At 42.5% G+C, this 23,933-nt stretch overlaps 2 protein-coding genes across 3 annotated transcripts in view; both read left to right on the top strand.

Moving 5' to 3' along the window:
- LOC119492355 (inositol hexakisphosphate kinase 2-like) overlaps nt 1-8,392 on the top strand; it is a 1,011,171-nt gene extending 1,002,779 nt beyond the window's left edge. Inside the window, exon 7 of the transcript XR_005207761.1 lies at nt 8,155-8,392. The gene's annotated coding sequence lies outside the window, so the exon portion shown is untranslated. The remainder of the gene's footprint in view (nt 1-8,154) is intronic.
- The window catches only part of ndrg3a (ndrg family member 3a), a 48,843-nt gene that overhangs the window by 1,910 nt on the left and 23,000 nt on the right, over nt 1-23,933 (top strand). For both annotated transcript variants that reach the window (XM_037777730.1, XM_037777894.1), the window contains exons 2-3: nt 19,502-19,585; nt 22,964-22,996. In XM_037777730.1, the coding sequence (XP_037633658.1) occupies nt 19,529-19,585; nt 22,964-22,996 (90 nt within the window). In that variant the 5' untranslated portion in view covers nt 19,502-19,528. The remainder of the gene's footprint in view (nt 1-19,501; nt 19,586-22,963; nt 22,997-23,933) is intronic.

Below are 23,933 nucleotides of genomic sequence, written 5' to 3' on the forward strand. Positions count from 1 at the left end.
TATTAAAGTAATTATAGTTATAGGAGATTAAAAATACCATGAAGGTCGTTATAATCTTTGTGTTAAGTACCACATGCACGGAAACACAATCTGTATTTTAAAGACGTGATAATGGTATCTAATAGTTTAAATTATAGTATTTTATGGTGGTGGGGGTTACATTCAGGTGTCCTATCTCCTACAATGCCCTTAACAGTGTCACATGATCTGTAAGGCTTGAATGGAGCTTACACAACAACAAGGCGTTTGTTGTAACTCACAACACCGTCGTAAAAGAATGTTGGTAAAACTGGAAAACCTAATAGATAAAGAACTATTTGACAGAGAGCTTCTTTCTGCAAGTAAACCAGTCTTTTGTTTTGTAAGCAGGGGAAAGAGCAGATGGCGAGTAGTTTGAGGTTTATTGCCATATCGTTGGAAGCAGTCCGCTCCTGGTTGATTATTACCATGAAGGCCCAACTAATGGGAGTGTCAAAAGTTGTTAATTAAGCCACACATTGTACTAGAGATATCCAGGAAATGGTCTCTCTAGGCTCTAATCATTAGCCCCCACTGAGATTTTGAATAATTTAAATTGGGTTTATGCGCTATTATTACAACACGTTGTTTTAAAGATTCCCTGTACGATATCCAGAGCATTAATATAGCAGCAAACAACTATTTGCTATGTAAAGGTATAGAGGAGTAATGTCTACCTGAGCAGAGAGTGAAGTTGCTCTCCCTCTGTGTGTCTTGTAATCAGAGCTTCTCTGTGCTTTTTTGACATATCCAGGCCAGTCCTGCATGCTTTTTGTGCATGTGAGCGTGCCCCACTGGCTCGCTCACGGCCGCCATTCTACACTGCTCTCATACGGTTGTTACAGCTGATAAGGACGGCGCCATTACGAAAGCGTAGCACCGTCCCACCGGTTCCCCACAGGTTAACACTGTTAGCTCCGTCAGCACTGTTGCCTTTGTTTTCACTGTTAGCACCGTTAGCTACAAGCTGCCGTTTCAGCTGTCGCCATGTTGAGAGCCGTGCGGAGGCAATAGAAATGCTCCCAATCTCGCATTTAGCACCTTTTAAAGCTGTCGGATTTTTTCCTATTCTTTTCAACTTTCACAAGTGCTCAGAGAAATTAAAACAAACTTGCTTGAGCTCTCAAAGTTAAAAAAGTCAGCATAACACAACAGTACTGTGCTTTATATTGCATTTATTCTGTAAATCACTATTGTAAAGTAATATCAATATGTCACCATCAAGAAACAACAAAACTATTAATTTGCCTTTCAGCATGGATTACTACTTATGCATAAATTATTACAGGATTACAGAGAACATAACAAATGAGAAGTGCTCTTGTGTAGGAGAGGATTTCTTGCAGGGATGAAAGTCAGGGAATAACGCTCACTGGAGACACAGAGACAGTAATTAAGCCACCGTGCTGACAGTCAGTCTGCCTTGTGTTCACTCTCACCTCAGCATTACTGTCTGCTGATTTGCCAGCCCTGCAGGGGGAAAGCATAATCTGTGCCATAGACATGGACATTTACTGGGACTTCTTGTCATAATTGGAAGCACCTTAGGTATTTCCAATAATGAGAAGGAGTTCTGGTGCTGCTGTTGTGTTGTTGTAACTGAACTGCATCTGTAATTTAAGCTGCGCCAGGTCTAGAGTTACAGCACACGCTTTCAGAACAAAAACAGCTGATGCAAACACACCTCTATTCCAGGCTAACTCCTTACATTTCCCTTGACCCCAGCTGGACAGCTATCCCATCTTTCTCTGCTCCGTCAGTCTTTACTGCAGCGATGAGATTGATATACTTATAGCAAACAAATAAATGACAAAACACCAGAGACTGTCGCTAGCGGGCATGTGTACAGGGTCCGCACATATTTTCAGACACTCTTATCTGCTGGATCACACCCCTGCTGGGGGAAGGGCTCTGTCTGTCTCCTTTTTCGTGATCAGCATCAGCAATAAAATCAGCAGGTGGTGATGAGGAGAGGCAGAGCACAGGTGGTAAGCTTGTTGATCCAAAGTATTGGAAACAGGCCAAGCTGAACCTCTGGATGCCCCCGACCGTCCTTCACTGCCGCTGTTCATTTAGGATCATATATTTTAAGAGGCTGCCCTCAGACACCTGCACGTATTTCTCTAACGGCACCATCAATTTCCTCTTTTCCTTTAGTTTCTCTGACGGTTGTCATTGATTGCCTAAACTAAACTATAGCTCTCCTTTATTCCTTTAAGTAAGAGAAATTATTTCCACTGTGAAAAATTTCATTGTTGTGTTTAGAAGTCGACCGATATATACTGTAATAACGATAGTTTGGAGCAGGAAAAAGCTGACAGCCGATTAATTGGCAGATATCTTTTTTTCTTCTTCAGCTGCCTAGTCGGCTAGTTTTGCATACGCCGTTTTTAATTAAAAAAATTGTCACTCTGAATTTAATAATTTGTAAGAGAATACCCGATGTACGATTTGGTGGATTACATCATTGGAATTTTTTTAAATTTTCTTTCCATTAGGCGCTGTTCTATGGTTTATGGCCAGGATTACTTCTGTTGCGCGTCTCACACCTTGATAAATGTTACTCTTACAAACCATTAATGTTAGTGCATATTCCCAGGGTTAGGAGGATCCTTAAGTGTGCAATTTCATGATAGAATTAATTAACAACACAAAACAATGACAGATGTTGTCCAGAAACCCTCACAGGTACTGCATTTAGCATAAAAAATATGCTCAAATCATAACATGGCTAACTCAAGCCCAACAGGCAACAACAGCTGTCAGTGTGCTGACATGACTATGACTTGCCCCAAACTGCATGTGATTATCATAAAGTGGGTCTGTAAAGGGAAGACTCGCTGGTACCCATAGAACCCATCATCATTCACATATCTTGAGATCAGAGGTCAAGGGACCCCTTTGAAATTGGCCATGCCAGTTTTTCCTCGCCAAAATTTTGCGCAAGTTTGGGGCATTATTTAGCATCTTTCGCGACAAGTTAGTATGACATGGTTGGTACCAATTAATTCCTTAGGTTTTCTAGTTTCGTGGCTGGATTATCTGGAAGAAGGAACGCCAAATTGGTACAGTTAGCAAGTTACAGTAACAGTGAATGATTTATTTTCCTCCCTGTCCACCTGTCTTGTATTTGGCACAAAGAGTTGAGATTTATATGCGAGAGATAACTTTTTTTCCTCCCCCTCTGCCTTGACTTTTTTGTATGGAGCCTCCATGCAAAACGGCGATGTACGTCCCTGCGTGACTGGTGGCGGCTGTGCAGCCATCGGCCACTATCAGAGCCCAGTTCCGTTGATAACGATCCGAATAATCAACCAAACTGATTAATCGTTCTACCTCTAGTTGTGTTCATGAATACGCGTGTGTGTGAGGGAGATGGGAAGCAAAGAAAGTGGATGTTCCAGCTCTTCACTGAGACAAATCTCAGTTTGTCATAGATACAAATAAACTGGCACACACCACACACTATGTTCTAAACTAAACATGAAAGCAGCTTTATTTACAATGCCCATTATAGGCTGCACAAATTATTTCATACTCGGCTTGCTTTAATGGTCTAGGGAACATCCAGGAAAGTTAAATGCTTTAGTGGTTGTTTTTGTGACGGAGCAAATGGCAGATAGTGTGCCCTGGTGGTTTGAAGATCCTTCCCCTCAGGCTGTTCCTACTAAAAGCCGTTAAATTCAGGCGGAGATGATACGCAAAATCCCAATCATCAAACGCTCAGATTTCACTCTGAGAGATTGCATCCCTGGTGAGTGTGTGTGTAGCTCAGCGTGAGTCGTGACTTGTACATGTTAAATATGTATACTGTTGATACATAGGAAGAGAAATATCTTTCCATGCCATTTTATGACTCATTTGATGCCTTATTGCTGCATTGAATGCTAATGAGCATCCTGAGAGCCAAGGGGAAGCTACGCTGGTTGTTAAGCATTGTTTGTGTTGATGAGAAGAGAATAACTTTATGTAAATGATGGTGAAAAAGGTCATTCGATTTCAGCGGCGCCACCAGAGGAGCTGAGGATGTCTCAGGGGGGGGGCGGCCCATGGTTGCCAAGGACACCGGCGACCTCCACGGCGAGCGTTCGCTAAGGAGGTGGCCAGTCCAGACACACCTCTGTGTTTCTGTGGGAGATTGAGTTGTCAGTAATCAGTCATTGAGACAGCCGAGCTGACCACATGGATAACTCCATTAGCAGAGGCTGTGTTCCTGTGAGGCAACAGGCCTCTTAGCACTGATTCATACATTGAAACACTCCGAGACGTGTTCTGATTCAAAGGCCTCGGTGGACTCAAGAGGTCTTCACTATCTCTGGGCACAAGGGCTCTGATGTCTATGTGCTGTCTGAATATTTCATGGAAGCGTTTCTAAAGTTTCCACCCAGCTTGTTGAACTGATTCTGTGAGTGTATATGTGTGTGTGTGTGTGTGTGTGTGTGTGTGTGTTTGAGCTAGTGGCCGGGCTACGCAGATGGTCTCGCTGCTGCCTCCGCAGCTGCCCTCCGGCCAGTCTGACCGCGGTCTACAGATCCTGCTGAGCCTCCAGCCGGGCTCCGCTGCTCTGGAAACTCCGCCTGCTCACATCAGCCAGCTGGGACACACACACACACACACACACACTCAATATTGAGATCCTGATTATTTATCAGGCTTTTTCATTGATTTTAGGGACAAAATATTTGATAACACTTCATTTTACAGTTCTGCAAATTTCATGGTAATAGGTGATAATAGGAGTTTTTTAAAGAAATTTCAAAGAAGTTATTTGCTAATTATTATCTATTTACCAGCAGACATGGAAATAAAGCCCATCAATTAACTTTATATTCTTTTCCTGGGAAATGTATTAAATAAATTACTAGTTATTTATAACTGCTTATTTGGAAATAGCAGAATATAATTAATAGTAAATAATGTTTATAATAGATATAAAATAATAATAATAAAAGCCCAGAGTCAAGTCCCAAGTCAAGACAGCCAAACAAAGTAATTTTTGATAAATTTGAATATATATATGAGTATGAATATGTAAATATTGGGCTAATTTGGCAGTAATTCCAAAGAAATTTCAAATAGGTTACTAGCTAATCATCACCTAATTACCATGAAATTTGCGGACCTGTAAAATGAAGTGTTACCAAATATTTTTATTGCACTTTCACAATAAATAAACAGACTGCTTTCACTTCCATGTTGTGCTACATTCCTGCTAATGTACAAATCTTTGCATCAAAATAGGACTTAAAATAAGGTTCTTCTACACCTGAATTCAGTACATTTTTATTTTGACAGTCAAAACAATTGATATATCAAGTAATACACTTGATTTGATATGCAGCGGAGTTTTCTATGAACGTAGCACACATTTTAAACATCAATATCGCGGTATATCATGTCCATTTCATTTTGAGAAGCCAAAATCGTGATCACGATTAATATTTGATTAATTGTTCGGCCCTAACACACACACACACACGTAGCATCCCTCTCGCACTTTGTCTTTCTCTGTGCTGTCTGCACAAGTGAGTATGGCAGAGGAAATCCCCACAGACTGAGCGGAGGCTAGCCTAGCGTGGCGGAATAGGGGCAGGCACTCTGTTAGCAGCACTGAGTGCAGGTCCGACAGGCTCGGCCATTCAGTCTTATTTATAGCCAGATACCAGGAGGAGCCAGGAAAGACTCATTCAGCCCGGCTCACACTTCTCTCTGACCTATCACAGCAGATTTATCGAGACTCATCGGTCTCTTGGCGCCCGTGTCAGTAGTGATGATATGTTTTTTTCGGTTTTTTTTCATTTACCTCATCCTCCCTCCATGCCTTGCTTTGTGTGAGGCCTGCCTATGCTAGTGAGTATTGATTTATTGATGATGTGTGTCATGTAGCTACAGCTATCTAAATTGCTGTCTGTATTGCTGTTCTCTTATTAGACTATTTATCATCGTTTGAAAGGATCTGCGGTGGCAGTGCCTTACAGGGTATTATTTGGAGTCATGGGAAAGATGAAAAACATAATTCACGAGTGTGTGTGTAGCAAGCACAGAATGATTATATTGTATATTGCCATTGCTCACACTTGGAACTTGTAATGTAGAGCCATAGAGTGCTGCAGGGATGATGACATTTTTGTAGGCCAACCTGTAAGTTATAATCGCACTGGTTCCCTCGACAAAAAGCCAATGGGATTTTTCCATTGGGTTTTGGATTATTGCAGAAAAAAAGCTCTGCGGCAAACAAACGTTTATGATACTTACACGTTCTGTTCAGCAAGATAATCTCCACAAATGAACACCACTTTTATGATGTTGAAGTGTGAATGCAATCAGCAGAAGTAAAAAGCTAAAGTTAGGCTATGAACAAACTACACCATGGTCGCATGAGCCGAGTATACACAACAAGGCTGTAAAGGCGGATGAGTCGCCGTGATGACGTTAAGTAGTCTCTAGAGATGTTCCGATACCATTTTTTTCCTTCTCAATAGGGATTTCGATACCTGAACTTGCAGTATCGACCGATATTGTGTACCGATCCAATATCAGCATTAACAATAACAATAACAGCTGTTTACTACTGACCATGTATGGATGTGATATGATTACTATCCTATATATATGTATATATGTGTGTATATGTATGTATATATACTGTATATAGCGGCGACGTTGACGTACGATCCAAAGGCCATCTATGTATATATATCTATGGGAAATAACCTGAGGTCACCATATACTATAAAAATTGTTAAGCTGTAAGTTATCCCAACCTAACAGGAGAATATTAAATGAATTTGGCCATTTTTACACCCTAAAGAGTGCCCGTCCGGGCCGATTTGCTTTGCTCCTAGAAGTGCTGCTTGCAGCGTTGGGCAGGACATTTTTTTTTTTGTAATATAAGCCATGCCCACAGCATTTGAGTTAAGTTTGAGGGCACATTCGACACTGCACTCCCCCGGGTCCCCAGCAATACACCAGCCAAGTGTGAAATCGATCAGATGAGCAGTTCTCAAGATATGGAAAGGACAGACAGACAGAGATTCCTCGCTTTATAGTTAGATGGCATTCAGACAAACCTTCAGTTAAAAATTGCTTTATGAGTAAATATAGGGTACATTTTGGTTAATTGTCCAGTCTTAGTTTATAGTCCAATACAAGACACATTAAAACACATTAACCCATAAGATTCACTTAAAATTGATATGCAGCTTCTTTACTTTTACATGAAGACCAAAATAGATGATGTGGGGCTATCGTACAATGTACTGAGCAGGGAAGAACATGGGAGGGCTGACTCATGTCCTAGCTGCCCTCACACACACACTCAAGGCCTTACATATCATACACATACAAAATTCATAACTTCTACACCCACACTTCCTTGTCTGACACAGGCCTAATGGATAAACTGAGTTTCCAGTTTGCTGGTCCGAAACATTACTTCACCAGTGGAAAATACTGCTGTTGGTCTCTGGGTCTGTATTAGTGCAGTAAATTTAGTGTGCCGCTGGAAGTTATGACAAATAATTTTTACGAACCATAGCACTGTATTTAGGAAGCCTCTCTGGCTGTGTGCGTTTTCATGTGAGAGGTGAAGCATGCTGATGATGCCAATAGATATGTGGTGGTAAATCAATACAGCTAGATGATGCTCTTTAATCTCATAAGACCATTAGCAGATAAAGTGGCCCCTCAAGGAATAATGTAATTCTTTAAAAGCCCTCGGAGAGTAATGAGGGGGGTCTTGCACTCAGGGGATTTGCAGGATTAGAGATGTATATGAGTGTATATGTGGTACTGTGGGTGTACATACAATATACTGTGCATTCAGTTGGCTGAGACTATAGGCCCTATTGAAACGATCTATAGCGGATGGTCTAAAGTGCATGGCACACGTGCGTCCCATCAACAACTCCATATTACTGCGTATGAGCAAATGCACTGGTAACCTATTTAACCGGTGCAGGCAGCACTTGGGATCGAAATTCATTATATGATAGTAAGCAGTAGGCTAAATATGATGAACATGTATTAATAAATAATGAAAACTGTATTGCTTTCTGTTACAACTCACGGGGGGGCTCGGCCCGGCTGAGCGGAAGCCTCCGGAGCCGGTTTATGCACGGGCTTGCAGACTAGCAGTGCCGGAGAGGCGGTGCGTAACACGTGGATCCATCAGCCTCAAAACGCCGCCGTTTAGGGGGAGAGGGCCTGATAACTTTGAAGTAGCCTCCATTTTTGAGTTATTTCCCCCCATTCATGTGAATGAGACCCAGACCGGGGCTTGAGCTAGGGCTGGGAGGCGGAGTTAACAAGCTGTGACGACACCGTGGCGGTTGTGACCCCGTGACCGAGCCATGTGAACGAGCGGACGCTACTGCGCCTGTTCCATTGGCCCAATGGATGCGGAAGTTCCGGGAAGTCGGAATTCGAGCCATTTTGGCATCATGCGCCACTGAGCAAATTTCATAGGAATGAACGGGGCCCCGCCTCCACCGCTGAATCCAGTTCTCTTAATATATCCATGGTACACTCGCACACACAGAGGGATGAGGAGAGGAGATGCCACAGAGGCGTGTGTGCACCATGATCTCTCTTGTCACGGCGGTCACGCCAGTGATCGGAGGAGCGCACTGCAGGTTGAGTAATGCAGAATACCCGAGAGCCTTACTTCATTATATTCCATTATATTCTGAATTATCACCTGCCGCCTGAATTTAGTTTTTTCCTTAACATAAATAAAAACATTGTTCTAGTGCTGACACTATATTTAACTTGGGAGGAGGGGAGCTGCTGCGCTTCCCTGTGTGTGTAACAGATGTATGCGCGTTGTGAATCCGCCTATGTAGACACATTTTGTAGACTATGTAGACACATCTTCCTATCTGAATAATGCACCCTTTAAATAGCAGGAAAATACAGCGCCAGACTTTAGACCAGGTTTTTGTTGGTAAATGGCGCAATTGCATTTTGTTGCCTCAAGAAAGCAATGCGTCAACAATGCACTTGACCACGCCTCATTTTAAGACCAGGATGCCCATGGGCGCACAGATGGGCGCAAGTACATTTGCTAATTACACGTGGGCATGAAAATGACAACTGCGTCATTCTGAAACTAGCAATGACACTTGTGTGTCTGTTTACATGGGTGTCTATTTGTGAGTGCAGAGGCTATCCCCAATCCTGCATGAGTAAAAAGGTCAGGGTTTGGGTGTGTGTAAGAGGGGGGGACCCCCTTTTTGGCAGGTCAGTCAGTGCAGTAGCAGCTATGTGCCAATGAGTATATTAGCTGATGGAAACAGGCTTTTCCACACAGACACACACAGAAAAATTCAAGTGATGGACGATCAGTTTAGGATTTCCATTATTAAAACGATGCAGTTGTGCGGTTCATTAGACACATGTTTTGAGGAGACAAAGACCTGCACACTATGAATGAATATCACGACCCAGAAGACGAGATCATGAGTCCCTCTCCTCCCACGCACCATTGGATGTGTGTGTTATACTTTCGCGGCAGCACCCGCAATATAGTCCCTGTGTGTCCCGTCCAAGTACAACCTCTACAACATTTTTATCACTTGCATTTTGAGTTATAGCCGGCCAGAGGCTCAGGATATTAAATGTGGAAGTGACTGAGTGAGTGTGCCTTCAGATTCGGTTTCCGAAGAAGGGATGAGTCAATTATAGTAATGCAATATTTAGCATTTATTAGACCTTTTTAATCCTGGAAGGATCAGAGAAGGAGGTCGGTGTTTGAGGAGGAAGATTTGTTTCTCTTATTAACTGTCTTAAAATAGCTTCTCTGGCAGATTGAGTTGCTTATCTTACATTTCCTTTTGTCTTTGCAACCATTTTGCTTTGTCTTCTATTCAGCGGCCATCTGCATGTATCTCTCTGTGTGTATACAGCCATTATGTGAAGGTACACCTGAGCAGGATCATGTCTCAAAGCTGCCTAACCAAGTGGTTTTAATTTTGTAGTCAATATGTGTTTTTAGGCATGCATAGAAAAATGTGGATCAGGCTATAGTTATAGATAGAGGAATTCATCATGTGTAGACCCACATAAGAAAGTTTTAGGTCCACCTTGACTTGTCATATTTCATATCATATTTATCTTTGTTTTGATCATTTCAGCTGGGCATACACTGTACGATTTTACAAATGTTGTGTAATTCCTACTCCTACTGTACAAGTAGATTGTTAGAGATGTAAAGCCAAAGCTCACGGTATTTGTGCTCACATGTACGGTCCCGTTGGCCTCTGAGGACCGTTCTGGCTGTTGAGAGTTGTCAATAAAGATTTGTTTGAAAGCTCCCAGGCAGGTTAAGTTAGTTTGCTAGCAGAGGTCTGTACGGGTCACAATGCTAACAAGGCAGAAACGTGCTCATCTCGGGATGGAGTTAATTGGTCCTCGGTTCCCCCTGTACACTGCACGGCAAACGACCCCCGACAAAGCTGAAATTTGGTCCGATTCTAAAATGCCCAGCTTAAGGTTTACCCCTCATCTCCTCTTTCTTTCCTTCACTTACTTCCAATTCCAAGGCCTATTGAAACAGGCTGGGACACCGGTCGTGGGGGAATAACACACGCGCAGTGTAACTGGAGCTGCGGTCGTGCGTTGCAATTTGGCTCAATTTCGGCGAGCGCAGACCAGATTTTACTGCGCATTTGTTGTACCCCAAAGATATGATGCGTTGATGATGCGTGACATTTCCTCTTTTCACCTCCTTGCCAATTCCCCTTCCCACCCAAGCCAGCGTGATGGCTGTGACCCGTGACCAAGCCATGTGACCGAGCGGACGCTACTGCGCCTGCTCCATGGGCCAGAAGATCCCAGGAAGATCCGGGTACTTGTCCAGTCGGAAGTCGAGCCATTTTGGCATCATGCGCCACTGAGCAACTTTCATAGGAATGAACGGGGCCTCCAACGCTGTATCCAGTTCTCTTAATACATCCATGCTCTCTATTGATAATGTATCATTTCCTTGTTTTGGACCAATAGGATTGCACATTGATGGAAACCACCCTCCCACTCTACTGATTAGCATAACACAATATTGGTGTGCAAGTTACTGCTGAATGCTGACAATGACCCTGATGAAGACATATGTCGGTCGCAACGCATTGGTCGTTTTAAACAATTATTGCCATGTAACATAAAGGCATTTTCATTTTTGTTCAAACTCTACAGTGTACAACGAGCCCTTCACAAGACTGAATCTGCCTAAAGAAGTGTTTTCAGTTTGGTTTCAAATCCAGAGGTGGGTGTTCCACATTTTGAGGCTGATAAGAATAGACTATTAAGATAGATTCGTGACAGAAAAAAGACATCAGAAAACGTCTCATCATAGTTTTTGTGAGCCCATATTGGGAGAAGAAGAAAAACAAAAAGCATCTGTCAGCTTGTGTCAAGAGAATCATATGAGCTGTAAGGAGGATGATGGAGCCTCAGGAGAGCAAGCTGTCATTTAATTAAGTAGACGTGAAGCATGGGGAGCTGTGTGTGTGTGCATGTGAGTGTGTGCTCTCCATCTCCGTGCTCGTTCAGCTGTGGGTGTGTTTGCTGACAGTACCAGCAGGAGCTGTTCTGTGCTTCACTACAGGTCAGCTTTTCTTTGATAGAGAACAAAAGAGCAAACTCCAGATCAGATTCCCTCCTTTGTCTTACCCCTCGCCTCTAGTATAAAACAGAATAGAGTTCAATTATCCTGGTTGTTATCACGCAGGTTGTTATTTACTTCAAAAACTAAAATGCCAAACAAATAGATTTTCCTCTTCTAATTCTCTTACCAAACGGCCCGGGTTAGAGCAATAATCTGGAACTGAGCCTTGTCACAGCCCATTAGCTTTACTCTGGCGGGATTGCTGCCTCTGGAGACTGGGGAACGGTAAACACAGGTTTGGCCTGGTTACAAAAAGTTTGAGGGGGAAGAGATTTCTTGTGACGTCTCCCTGGATGGAAAAGTCTCCAAGTCTTAAGAGCAAGGCGTCGCCACACTGGTGACTGTGCAGGGATAAGTTGTTTTCACTTGTTTGTAGCCCTGACAGCAAAACACTCTTCAAGGAGGGAGGATAGAAGTTACGCTGTCTGAATGGTTGGCAGGCGGGTAGTATCTCTGGAATTTGTGCTGGCCTATTTTCTGTTGTGATGTGATGCCTGGTGAAGTGCTGACTGAAGACTGAGGCTCCAGTTGAGGAAAGACATGCTTGTGTTCCTCTGTGATAGGAACAGTCATTAGTATAATTTGGCTCCCAGAGAAAGCAGACAGGCAGATGACACTAGGCTACTTCCTCTCGCTGGGATTGAATTGGTAATTAGCTTTGCCCCAAATCAAGGTAGGATCATTTGATGGACGTAGCCCATTAAGGTGTGTCCTTCGGAGGCTTTAAAGGGCCTGACTGAACCTGCTCCTTTGGGAGGCTGTCTATTATCAAGTGAAAAGCTATTATTATTGGGATGATCTTTGTCCACTTGTAATGTCAAAAAGTTTAATCAGGAATTTATCCTCAAAAGATCAAAAACATTTCATGATATCGGAGTTCATAGTTCAACATATTGTGGACAACTGGCAAAAAGTGTACCAGGATAATAGTATATGTAAACATCTATATAACTCGGACTCTATACACGAAGTGGACGTAGTCACCGTGATGTCACCCACTGGTTTGTGGACTGCCGCTTTGAAGCCTTGAGTTCGGAATTTTGTCCGTCGCCATCTTAGTTTTTCGCCGTCTCCAGCTTAGTTTTGTGCAACCAGAAGTGGCACAAGAGGGTGGACCTAAGTACAACTGAATGCTTAATAAGACATTTTCAGATGACCAAAAGATAATAACTAACTTTCACGAACTGCAAACACACCGTGAAAGGTTTGTAAAATCAAAGACAACTCCGTGGTAGCGACCTGTCAATCACAAGGTCACCACGTCCTATAGCATACCCTGCTTTATGGTCTATTTGACTCTAAACGGGACCGTAATTCACTAAAATAACATCATGCTGTATTGAAGAAGACTAATTAAGACCATAAACTCATGTTTACAATGTTTACTGAGGTAATAAATCAAGTGAGAATAGGTAAATTTTTTCATAGACTTCTATACAATAAGACTTCTTTTTGCAACCAGAGGAGTCGCCCCCTGCTGGCTATTAGAAAGAATGCAAGTTTAAGACACTTCCACATTGGCTTCATTTCTCAGATCCGGAGGTTGTCCACTGATATAACTTTAATTTTTAATGTAATTTCTAGGTTGTTAACAGGAGCAAACAGTAGAATTGTTTTCTTCAAATTTGGGCAACAGAAGGCTTATTTGGGAAAGGCCTCGTTGGCTCGTTATGATGTGCTTCAGTCTAGAAATGCAGACTTTGGAGAACCCAGCCCCTGAATTGGGACACACTGGTTCTGTCTTGAACTGTTGCCACTGCAAACAGAGGCTGGGCAGCTACAGTCATAATGTGGTGTTGAATGTCGAGTTGATGTCGAGGAGGGATAAAAGATGACGACTGTTTTTTTCCATGTATGATAGTCAAGTTTTTGTTTTGTCTCCTAGGGACAACTGGACAATAGTCAAATTTCTTTACTGCAAGTCAACAGAAATAATAGGTTTAGTGTAGAACATATTTCTTATCACAAATATCATATAAGCTACTTTTTCGAAACAGGCGGAAACATTTTGTACTGCCAGAAAACCCAAACATTCATCTAAATTTATGCATTTATTGACTGCTTTCAAGCAAGAAACCCTTTTGCATACCACAAGAAACATCCTTCAAATAGAGCTTGATCAGCGTCACGGGATAGTCTGAAGTCCAAAGTAAATACAATAAATAAACCATAATGTTTTTAAACACAGAGAGACGATAATTACTGATGCTCTCCTTACCCTGTAATGGAAAAATCTGGATTGAATTAAAATGGTTTATCCGGCTGCACCTGTCCAATGCACTAGAAGAGACAGAAATATGACATAATATTTTTCTACATCGAAATCAAGCTTAAGCCCTTTTTATCACACTTTGTACAGTTTTATTTTCTGTGGCAGATTGAGTTTCATATAAATATTTGCTGTAAAGCTCTCCCCAATGCACAGGGTGACATTGTGTGGACAGTTGAGGATTTCTGCTTTATATCACCATGGCAATACGCCTGATGGCTGAGTCAGGGTCTCCATAGAGACCAAGAGGTAGGTTAATATGAGGTCACTGCGGTGACATTCACCTCGGTCAACCTGAAGCCAATGGAGGTCAGAGTCGATGCACGGCCATGATGTGAATGATGATGGCAACAAGTACATCAGAAGTCACGGTTGCCATGGCGATCGAGAGGAAAGAGGACTAATTGAAGGGGCTTAAGGGAGGGTCAGCATCACAGCTGGGCTCTCGGTCGTCCATCATGCCAGCCTGCCTAGACTTCCTGACGGCCCAAGGTGAGATGGAGATGGATAGACAAAGACAGGGAGAGAGTGCACAGAGAGGAGGAGGAGGAGGAGGACGAGGGGATTTGTTCATCGATCACTCGGCGCCGTCTGCTGACATGGCAGCTACAGGACTCCTTTGTGTTGGCAGAGACACCATATTTCTACAGTAGGTGTTTTGGCGCACGCCTCTGTCCACACATGCATGCGCTCTGGCACCTGCACCTCAGCATTAAAGTCGAGGCATGCCCTCTCTTCTTATAGCCGTAGAGATCGGATGATGTGTGTGAGGTGGGTAGCAAGTGTTTGCCAGCAAGAGAGAGAGGGATGCTAAATAAGTTATCCGTTTATTAAGCTGACATATATCAACATGTCTTTGCTACAAGTAATTGTGTCAGACTTCTCGGTCTCCCAAAGACAGCGCTGACACCAAGCTGTAGTGAAGGTTGACCTTTGCTGCGTAGAAAGGGCCTCATGTGGTTTTCCTCTGACACCGTTTGTTTCTGCTGCCGTCAGTTCACCCAGCACAGCCGCCCTGTCCCTCGCTGCGTGGCATTATATTTAGCGCCGAGATGAGGCCCTGCTGGCAGCTACACGCTGTGGAGGGAAATGGACCTGAAGAACAGATGAGGGAAATCATGTGTGAGAGCCAGCATACAATTTGTGTGTTACTCATCTGCAGGCGGAAGAGCTGAGTAAAACATACTGATGTCAGGGAAACCATTTGTGAGAGCGATCCGACACAACAGACAGTCCTGCTGTCGAGGCTACAGGGACTTGTTCTACATCATCGGCTTTCTCGATCCTCCCAACCTCATCCACTTTAATGGTGTGGTGGGAAAATGGGACGAAGCTCGCTGCACAGATTGCAAATGGAATTTCCCTCCCGTCACCTGGGACTACTTTTCCTGATTTTCTATTCCAATTACACAAAGCTTTGCTGTCATATCTAGGCGGTCTGCAATGGCTCATTTGAGCCCCTGTGATTATAAACGCTGCTGTAAGCACATGTTTTGAGCTTCTCTTTGTCAATTCTACTCATTTCTAGCACTATTTATTCCCCTTGCCTCACATCTGTCCCTTGGGGCTAGCCCAGCTTAGAATAAACATCGAGCTTTGTCTCTATGGCAACAGCTGCGCATGCTGAACGGTAGAGCAGGCATGGAGTAGGTAGGAAAGGGTGATGATGGTGGTGCATGTTGCTAAATGGGATTTAGTGGTCTTTCAAGTGATTTGGTGCAAGGTTAAGGCGGTCTGAGATCTACTAGAGCCCCCATGAGACACGTCTTTCTTTCTAGTGGAAACCAAGGAAGAAGCACAGAGTGATGGGAGTTAGTTGCCCGGATAACCCAGTAGGGGTGGGGGGAAAAATCTATTCACCTATGTATCGCGATTGTTTGTGATTTTTGAAATCAATGTTTTAATGCCAGAATTGATATAGTTGCCTCATTTGAGTCTATGAAGAGGTAGAAGGAAGTTACCGCTTTTATTGTTGTAGTCTGAGTAACGTGACGCTATATCCGTTCTGTATCCATCACCAAAACAAACCGCAACAAGACAAAACGTCAAAGCAGAAAACGGCGAAGGGTCCGCATGGATACGACCTGCACCTTCACATTTTAAATCCAAAGTGGTAAACACTACACATACAGTAAAGTATGGAAACACTTTGAGTTTCAAACATTGCCAGGAAAAGCAGAGCTAGCCATCACGGCTAAAGCTGCATGCTAACTCTTTCATGGACAGGAAGGTTATCGTATCACGGTAACATGCGGTCAAGCCAGCTGTCACTCGCTTCTCTGTGGTCAAATCAGCTGACGCTACAACTGTAGAGCACCCATATACTGACATTTATGTTAAATACATTCAAACGGCTTCGATGGAGCTGACCATGGATGTATAAAGAGAACGGAGCTGACGGGAGAGCCAGTGACAGACTTGGCGAAGTTAGCCGAAGTACAAACGTGTGACTATGTCCGATTTTTTAAATAAGGTGTTAACAAAGGGAACTGTATATACAGAATACATATATGGAAATAAGATTGATTGGATTATATTCACCAGAAGTATAAAACATCACATGCCCCTTATAAGTATAAAAGAAATAACACTCATTTATGAGGGAAATGTCTTTATTCTTTGATTTTTGGGTTGCTGGAAATAAAATAAAAAATAATGCCTGACAATGACTGATATATTTGTCTTCAGGACATCTCTGACTACATACATGCTGAAAATCAAACATTTTTACCGTAACAATTTAGATATTTTCCAAAATAAAAGTCCCTAGAAGTGTATGATTCAACTTTTTCCCATGGTCTAGTGCTAAAAAAGTAAACAAAAATCCCAATAAATCAAATTTTTGAATCGCAATGCATATCGAATCGGCACCCAAGTATCGTGATAGTATCGAATCTGGAGATGGGTGTACCGTCCCAGCCCTATAACCCAGTTTAAGCAACCCAATGCGGTTGGGCTGTGAAAGCCACCCAGTCAGTCTGTCAGTTGGTTTAAGCTCACCCTGACCCCGTCTCCCTTAACACCTCGATTACCCGGCTAGCCTGTTCGCAATTAAAGCAGCTTTTGCCTCCATCCCACTTTCTGTGACAGCCTGAGGAAATGTTGGATTGTTCCGCTCAATCCGCTCAAGCATGCAGAGCATTTGTTTTTCTTTTTTTCCTCGTTCACTTGTCTAAATATTATTTAGTTCCACCATTGAGCCGGATTTGTCAGCAGGGATTTAGCTGGGCATGTTTTCACTCCCCATGCTGATGGCTGACTACTTCCAACACTCTATGTTTCTACATTTTTTTCCTGACTGTTTTTATGTAATTTGAGGATTGTGCTCAGTTGTACCCATCTGCTTCCCTGGTTGTTTCTAGGCATCTGTTGCCAGAGCAGTATGACCTCTGTCCAGATTCATGCGTCAACAGGCAGCTGTCTGTTCAGACCTTTGTTAGGCAATCAGAGGATAAAACTGCTGGTAACAAAGATATAGCGTGACGTCATTGTTGCTGGTACCTCCCGCTGCTGCAATCATCACTAACCATCCCTGAAGGTTATCTGATACCAGCGTCTCAAGGTCGTTCCAGGGGGGTTGGCTCTGACTCAGGAAGTGATTATAACCACTCCTCCAATTGGCTAGTCCTCTGCTCAGTTGCATTCACCCTTACTTCTTCTTTATGCATTATGTGCATCTGTTCTGATAAATGCGATCTCTCTGTATCAAGGCTGTTTGTGGCCAATTCGGCTTTGTCTTCTACTTGTAAGCATTGACCTAGAAGAAGCAGACGCTCCAATCTGCTGTTATGTGCAACATGAAGCCTCTCCTGGGCAGAGCCAGGCAATTCAATACCACTTCCTGTCCTCACCTTGTGCAAACAGGCAAGGCCGAAGAGGTACCATTTCAGGGAAAGTGGGGGAGGGGGACACTCTTGTGCCAGTGTTCTTGTCGAGTAATTATGTGCAGGGACAAACGGCTGGCTTCAAGGGGAAAACAAATGAGGTGGGCTTTAGAGCGTCTTGTTAAACCTGGGCTGATCCATCTTTGTGTGTGTGTGCAATGCATGTTTGCACACCACCTGTGTGGACGGAGTGTGACCTTTTCTGGAGAACTAATAGAGAAAAAAATGTCCTCCATCCTCTTCCCAGAGAGCTCTTGTACCATCATATACACATCACAGTATGCCAATGTGGAGTCAAGAAGACAAGGTACCCTAGAGAGAGACAGAGACTGTCAGCCTGCTGCCACCTCCTTCAATCCCATACTAATCAATCAGTATCAGATGAGTAGGTTATGTTGCCATGAAATTCATCTACTTCTGAATGGATTAGTCGATTGATTATTTAAGTCATTTATCAAGCAGAACTGACAAACATTCCCTGATTCCTGTTTCTTAAACTTGAGAATTTGCAGTTTTTCTCTGTTTTAAACCATTGACTTTGAATATGTCATCTTGGACTTTGAGAAATGATGTATTTTTCTCTACGTTCTGACACTTTATAGTCTACACCAGAGGTTCTCAGTCTTTTTCTGTCATGCCCCTCTTCAGAAGATGAAAAAAAAACATGCCGCCCCCACCCCAGCAAAATCAGATTTAATTTTTATCAATCATTAACAATAACTTGGTAAAAATAAAATGAGCCAAGTTGAATTTCATTGAAAGTAAGAAAAGATTCATGTAAGCAAGATAGCCTTGCTAGCATCAGAATACTTTTGTTTGTTTATGTCACGACATGAATCCCCCACCCCAACCCCCTGCAGTGGATCTCGGCCCACCAGTTTTAAGGCCCTGACACAATTTCGGCCCGTTGGTAAGCATCTGTCGCCCTAGTTTTTATGGTGTGTCGCACTGTTGGCTCTATTCTGCCCGTGTCGTAGGCTTTTTTTGAATCTGCGGCGGAGCCCTTCTGTGGAAAAAAATCACTCTGATTGGCTGTTCAGCTTACTGTAAGCGAATTAGTGCACGAGAAGAGAAAAGCAAACAAGTAAAATAAAGAGGACACAGAAGACTCTTCTCATCATCTTCATCTCATCTGATCATTACAATACACAGATATTTTCACAGCAACATGGCCATCTGGAATGAAGCTAAGTGGTGAGCGAGAGTGGTGTGCAAATGGTTGGCAAACGCTGATTTATTTCATCTATGTATCATAACAACGGCTTGTATATCCACCGTTATCGGTCTTCCGGTTTCCCTTTTTGAATGACGAGTGCAGACTACCGCCACCTGATGGTGTGGAGCGTTATTTCTTCTCACGCAGGCGCAGAAGGTACACGCTAGTTGGCCGTTGGCTGTAGTCTTTGCGGTGTGTTCAAGTTCAGCTTTTAGCCAAGACGTGAGGCGACGCAACAGTCAGGTCTTCGTTGCCGTTAGTTCTTTGATGTCGGTTTGGTGTATCTGGGCCTTAAGAACCACTGGTCTAAAACAGTTAATCAAGTAATTGAAAAAAGAATCAACATATTAATTGATAATAAGAAAAGGTCTCACAATGTACAATTTTGCTTTCCTATCTACTTATGCTTATTATTTGGGAGTATAATTTTTTCTCTTTTTCTTCTTGGACAGAGTGGTTTACAGTGACGAGACAGGAAGATGGATGAGCTGCAGGATGTACAGCTGACTGAGATCAAGCCACTGCTGACCAATAAGGTGAGTTGTGGGGAGGTCAGCACGGTGACAAGCTGCTGAGGCAACAGGCAGCACCTGAACTATTTAAATATGTAGAACCGCACATACATACTAAACACACATGTGGTGCACATTTAAAGTGAATGAGCACCCCATATGGTCCTCCCAGGCAAATGCATAGTCTAATATACACTAGGCCTGCACACTCTGCAGTCCTGTTCATCAAAGTGAATTATTCATATCTGCTTGACTGTGTCGAGTGAGGAAAGAAAAGAAGGGCGAGAGCCAAGAGGAAAAAAACAGACGGAATGAGGCAAGAGAGAAGAAGAGAAGCGAGCCGTATAACGTAAGACGTTTAGAGAGTCAGAAAAGACAGACAAGCAAGAAAGAGGAGACATCAAAGGAGAAACTTTAAGAAACTCATCTCTTTATTTCTAAGGGCTTGAAAGATTGTAGGAAGTGAGCGACGGCAAAAACAGACGGAAGTATGGAGGAGGAAAAAAAACAAATGGCAGATCAAAGCTCTTCCCATCCTCTTCTGGGCTCCTCCTCCTCCTCCTCTTCGCTGCTCCATCTCAACAGCTGATTAGCTGATTAGAAAGACTGTTTTGTTCTCCCCTCAGGCAACTGTCACAGACAGTCAGGAGAGTATGGCTCCTCAGAGGAGAAATGAGTAGTGAAGAATCAGGTCTGAGGAGATTGCATCACTTAAGTAGTAGGAGAACATTTCTCCTTGTTGGGCTGCATGCTGCCTAAAGTAGATGTCCTGTTATATATATATATATATATATGTATACAGTATACATCATAAATACCATCTGAATGAAGGATACTGGTACTGACCTCTCACTCCACCTAGTGGCCGGCTCATTAAAAAGACAAACCAGGAGTCTTGAAAGCAGATGGAGATCATGACATGATAACAGTGATGAATGAGGATTCTCATTTTCTTTCTGATCCTGTGCAGAAAGAGATGAAAACACGTTCTGATTTCCACACAGATAATACTCTTACGAATGATTACAGTGACGGTGCAGCCAGGTACGAGGAAGAACTAAGTATTGTCTGCAGCAGCAAAGTAGCCATAACAACAGAAAAGAGCAACCTAACATGTGTAATGGGCTTCTGCAAAGGTTACAAATGTATGAGATTATAGTTGCTATAGCAACTATACAACAAGTACAACATGCACAAGAGAACAAAACAAGAAAAAAGGGTAATAAACTCAAATAACAACTATATAAGCACAGCTGCGTCACATCTTTGGCCGATCAGATTACTCTATAAATTCTATAAAAACTGTCATCACTCTCCTCATGTTGAGGCAGCTGACCTTCATTAAGGTTCTTTGTAATAAATAGACCTTAAAGGGATAGTTTGGTGTTTTGAAGTGGGGTTGTATGAGGCACTTATCCATAGTCAGTGTATTACCTACAGTAGATGACGGCTGGCACACCCACAGTATTACAGTACAATATATTATATATATATATATATATATATATATATAGTATTACAGTTATCCACTGTAAGTAATACACTGACTATGGATAGGTACCTCATACAACCCCACTTCAAAACACCCAAAATATCCGCTTAAGCTTTTTAGTAATAAACCTGGGGCTATTTTCTTCATGGAAATATTTCTAATTCCTTCGTGTACTTTCATCTTCGCTCTACAATAGATAAAGCTGATTTCTGATTCAACACTTCAGCACCAGAGGAACTGCATTATAGCAGTGTAGACTTCGGTTAGAAACATGTTTTTACTATGATTTCTGCTGCACAGCTCTTTTAGTAAGAAGAAGAAAGGGAGAGCTTTATAGCCACCATCTGCCTCTCTGCACCAGTATGTACCTTACTGGTCTGTCCTATAACTGAATCCCACGAGAATCGTCTTTGTTGTTTCTGCCCACTCTCGCTTTTCTGCCCATCAGTAGCTTCCTGCTGTCTGAATAACCACCAAACACCAACTGAGACTTTACTTTCTGTAAAAATGCTTCACCGTTACATTATACATGCAAAGAATGAAGTTGTTTTGAAAACTAAACTCATTTCTCATAGTATGGTGTCTGTACCTAACTGTTGATGATGATGATGATTAAGGGTGCTTTCACACCTGTAGTTTGGTTCATTTGGTCTGGACCAAAGGACAACATGATGCATTTAATTCTGGTCCGGTTCCTGTTCACACTGACCTTTTACAAACGAACCAGAGGAGTAAACATGAAGTCCTACTGACTGACAGGTAACTCGTTGATTGGACAGTTTTTTGGCAGTTGTCATCCTGCATCAGCAGGGCTCACGTGGGGAAATCAAATTCTAGTGACTGACAGAAGTTTAAGCAGCACTTTAATAACTGATTATAAGCGTTACTAGTATTATTAGACTGCAAATCGACTGCATGTTATGATGAATAATGGTAGAAACAGGACTGTACAGAAGCCCATTTGCACGCTCCCAGATGACTGGTGCAAACGTTGGGGATCGCACGGACACGTGCATGAGGCGTATTACTGTGGGATCGCCGTCACACACTCATTAATGGAGTTAATGAACTGACAAAGTACACGGAGTTGGATACAAGCACAGCAGTTTTAACAGCTTTTGACCTATTAATCAGGGGATATACCCACACTGAGGTGCTTATATACATTGCCTTAAATACGGATCAATAAGATCGCTGTGGTTGATTTGTTTACTTTCACACCACAAACAAACCGCACCAGAGTCTGCCTGGAGACCCACCTTTTCAGGCGGTCTCGGTTAGGTTGTTTGGTCCGCACCAGGGTTCGATTGACAGCTTTCACACCAGCCCAAACAATCCGCACTAAGCGGGCAAACAAACCCGAGATTGTTTTAACCGAACAAAACGGGTTAGGAATGAAAGCACACTTAAGATGCATGGAAGAAGACAATTTGTTTCCTAAAAAAGGTTTTGCAGCCATAACTGGCTGTAATCAGAAAATTGCCACAATTATGTATCCCGACCTCACAGTCATTTGGACCAATATATTCATAAACAACTAGATGAAGTGCTCGCCACAGTATGTCATGCCCAATCATATTATACAGAAATTACAGCCTTTACTTGGAGACATTACACCCGACTCCGTTTAAATCTGTAATGTGCTTAGGAAATGAAATCAAGCTGATCAGACATGATTATTGTTTGTAGCATAATGACCAAATGTTTAGATCTAATCATGCTAACCAAAAGACATTAAGAGCTTGTAAAAAGTGGGACACTGCCAGATGTATTCTATTTGTTCACACATGAATACTGCATCAGAGTGTCACACATATACAATAGGTGTTATTATTGGCTTTATGTATATAGAAATATGGCATCTATAAGCCTATGGTATATTTTAACTTTCCCCTTTTACTTTCTTGCAGAATGCACGCAACTTTCAAGATTTCGACTGCCAGGTGAGTGTTGGTCTCTGCTCCCACACAAAGCACTGTTGTGCCATGGTTTGAGGAGATGCTGTTGTGTTTGAGAAAGGGGGATGGGGCATCGGGACACAACCCCATTCTCACCCCCCTACTGCTGAACCCATTTGTTTACTTGCCCTACATCTGAACATTGTTCGTCACAGGCAAAATCCAATTTTACCCCACACCGCATTGCTGGTGAAATATAGGATTTTTTTTTTTTATAAGGGTCATCCCCCACACTACTGGCCGTTAACTGAAGGTGACAGCTTTTGAATGCTTTTGTCATGCATTGTTTTTGCTCAGCTTGTTCTTCAAGTTTGTCCTTTGCTTACGCAATACAACAGAAAAACAATGTTTCAGCCAAACAGGCTCTGTCCTGCTTAACCCTCTCTCTGTTACTAATGTGCATCTGTGTGTCTGTGTGTGTGCACGGGGCAAAGGTCACTTGAAAACAATCTTTTAGTATTTTGAATTCAGTTTCAGCTCATGCCATTGTACTAGTGAGTGAGAAAGCAAAAGGACACGACTGGAGTCTATGCAGAAAACAATACTGAAGAGGGTTAGCATGAGTAAACCATTATCTGCTGGAATGTAAATTCTTGGCTGATTGTTTTGTGGTGAACCATTAGCTAAATGTCAGGGTTTCTTTGTTTATGCATGGATGTATACATTCTACTTGTAGGACTTTACTGGTATTTTGTGCACTGTGGCTCATTTGTACTGAGGAAAAGCCACCAAACAAACAAATAGGCCACATTGGTGACCTATTTGTTTTGGTTAGGACAGGGTTTGTGAGACACCCTATAAGGAAGATTTAGAGGTAAGCTTTGTGTTTTCTTGTTGTTCTAAATACAAAGCCTTCAGCACATGTTAACTAGAGCTGCAATGATTAATCAATTAGTTGTCAATTATTAAATGAATCGCCAAC

This window comes from Sebastes umbrosus, chromosome 1, assembly GCF_015220745.1.
Source record: "Sebastes umbrosus isolate fSebUmb1 chromosome 1, fSebUmb1.pri, whole genome shotgun sequence".
NCBI classification, from domain to species: Eukaryota; Metazoa; Chordata; class Actinopteri; order Perciformes; family Sebastidae; genus Sebastes; species Sebastes umbrosus.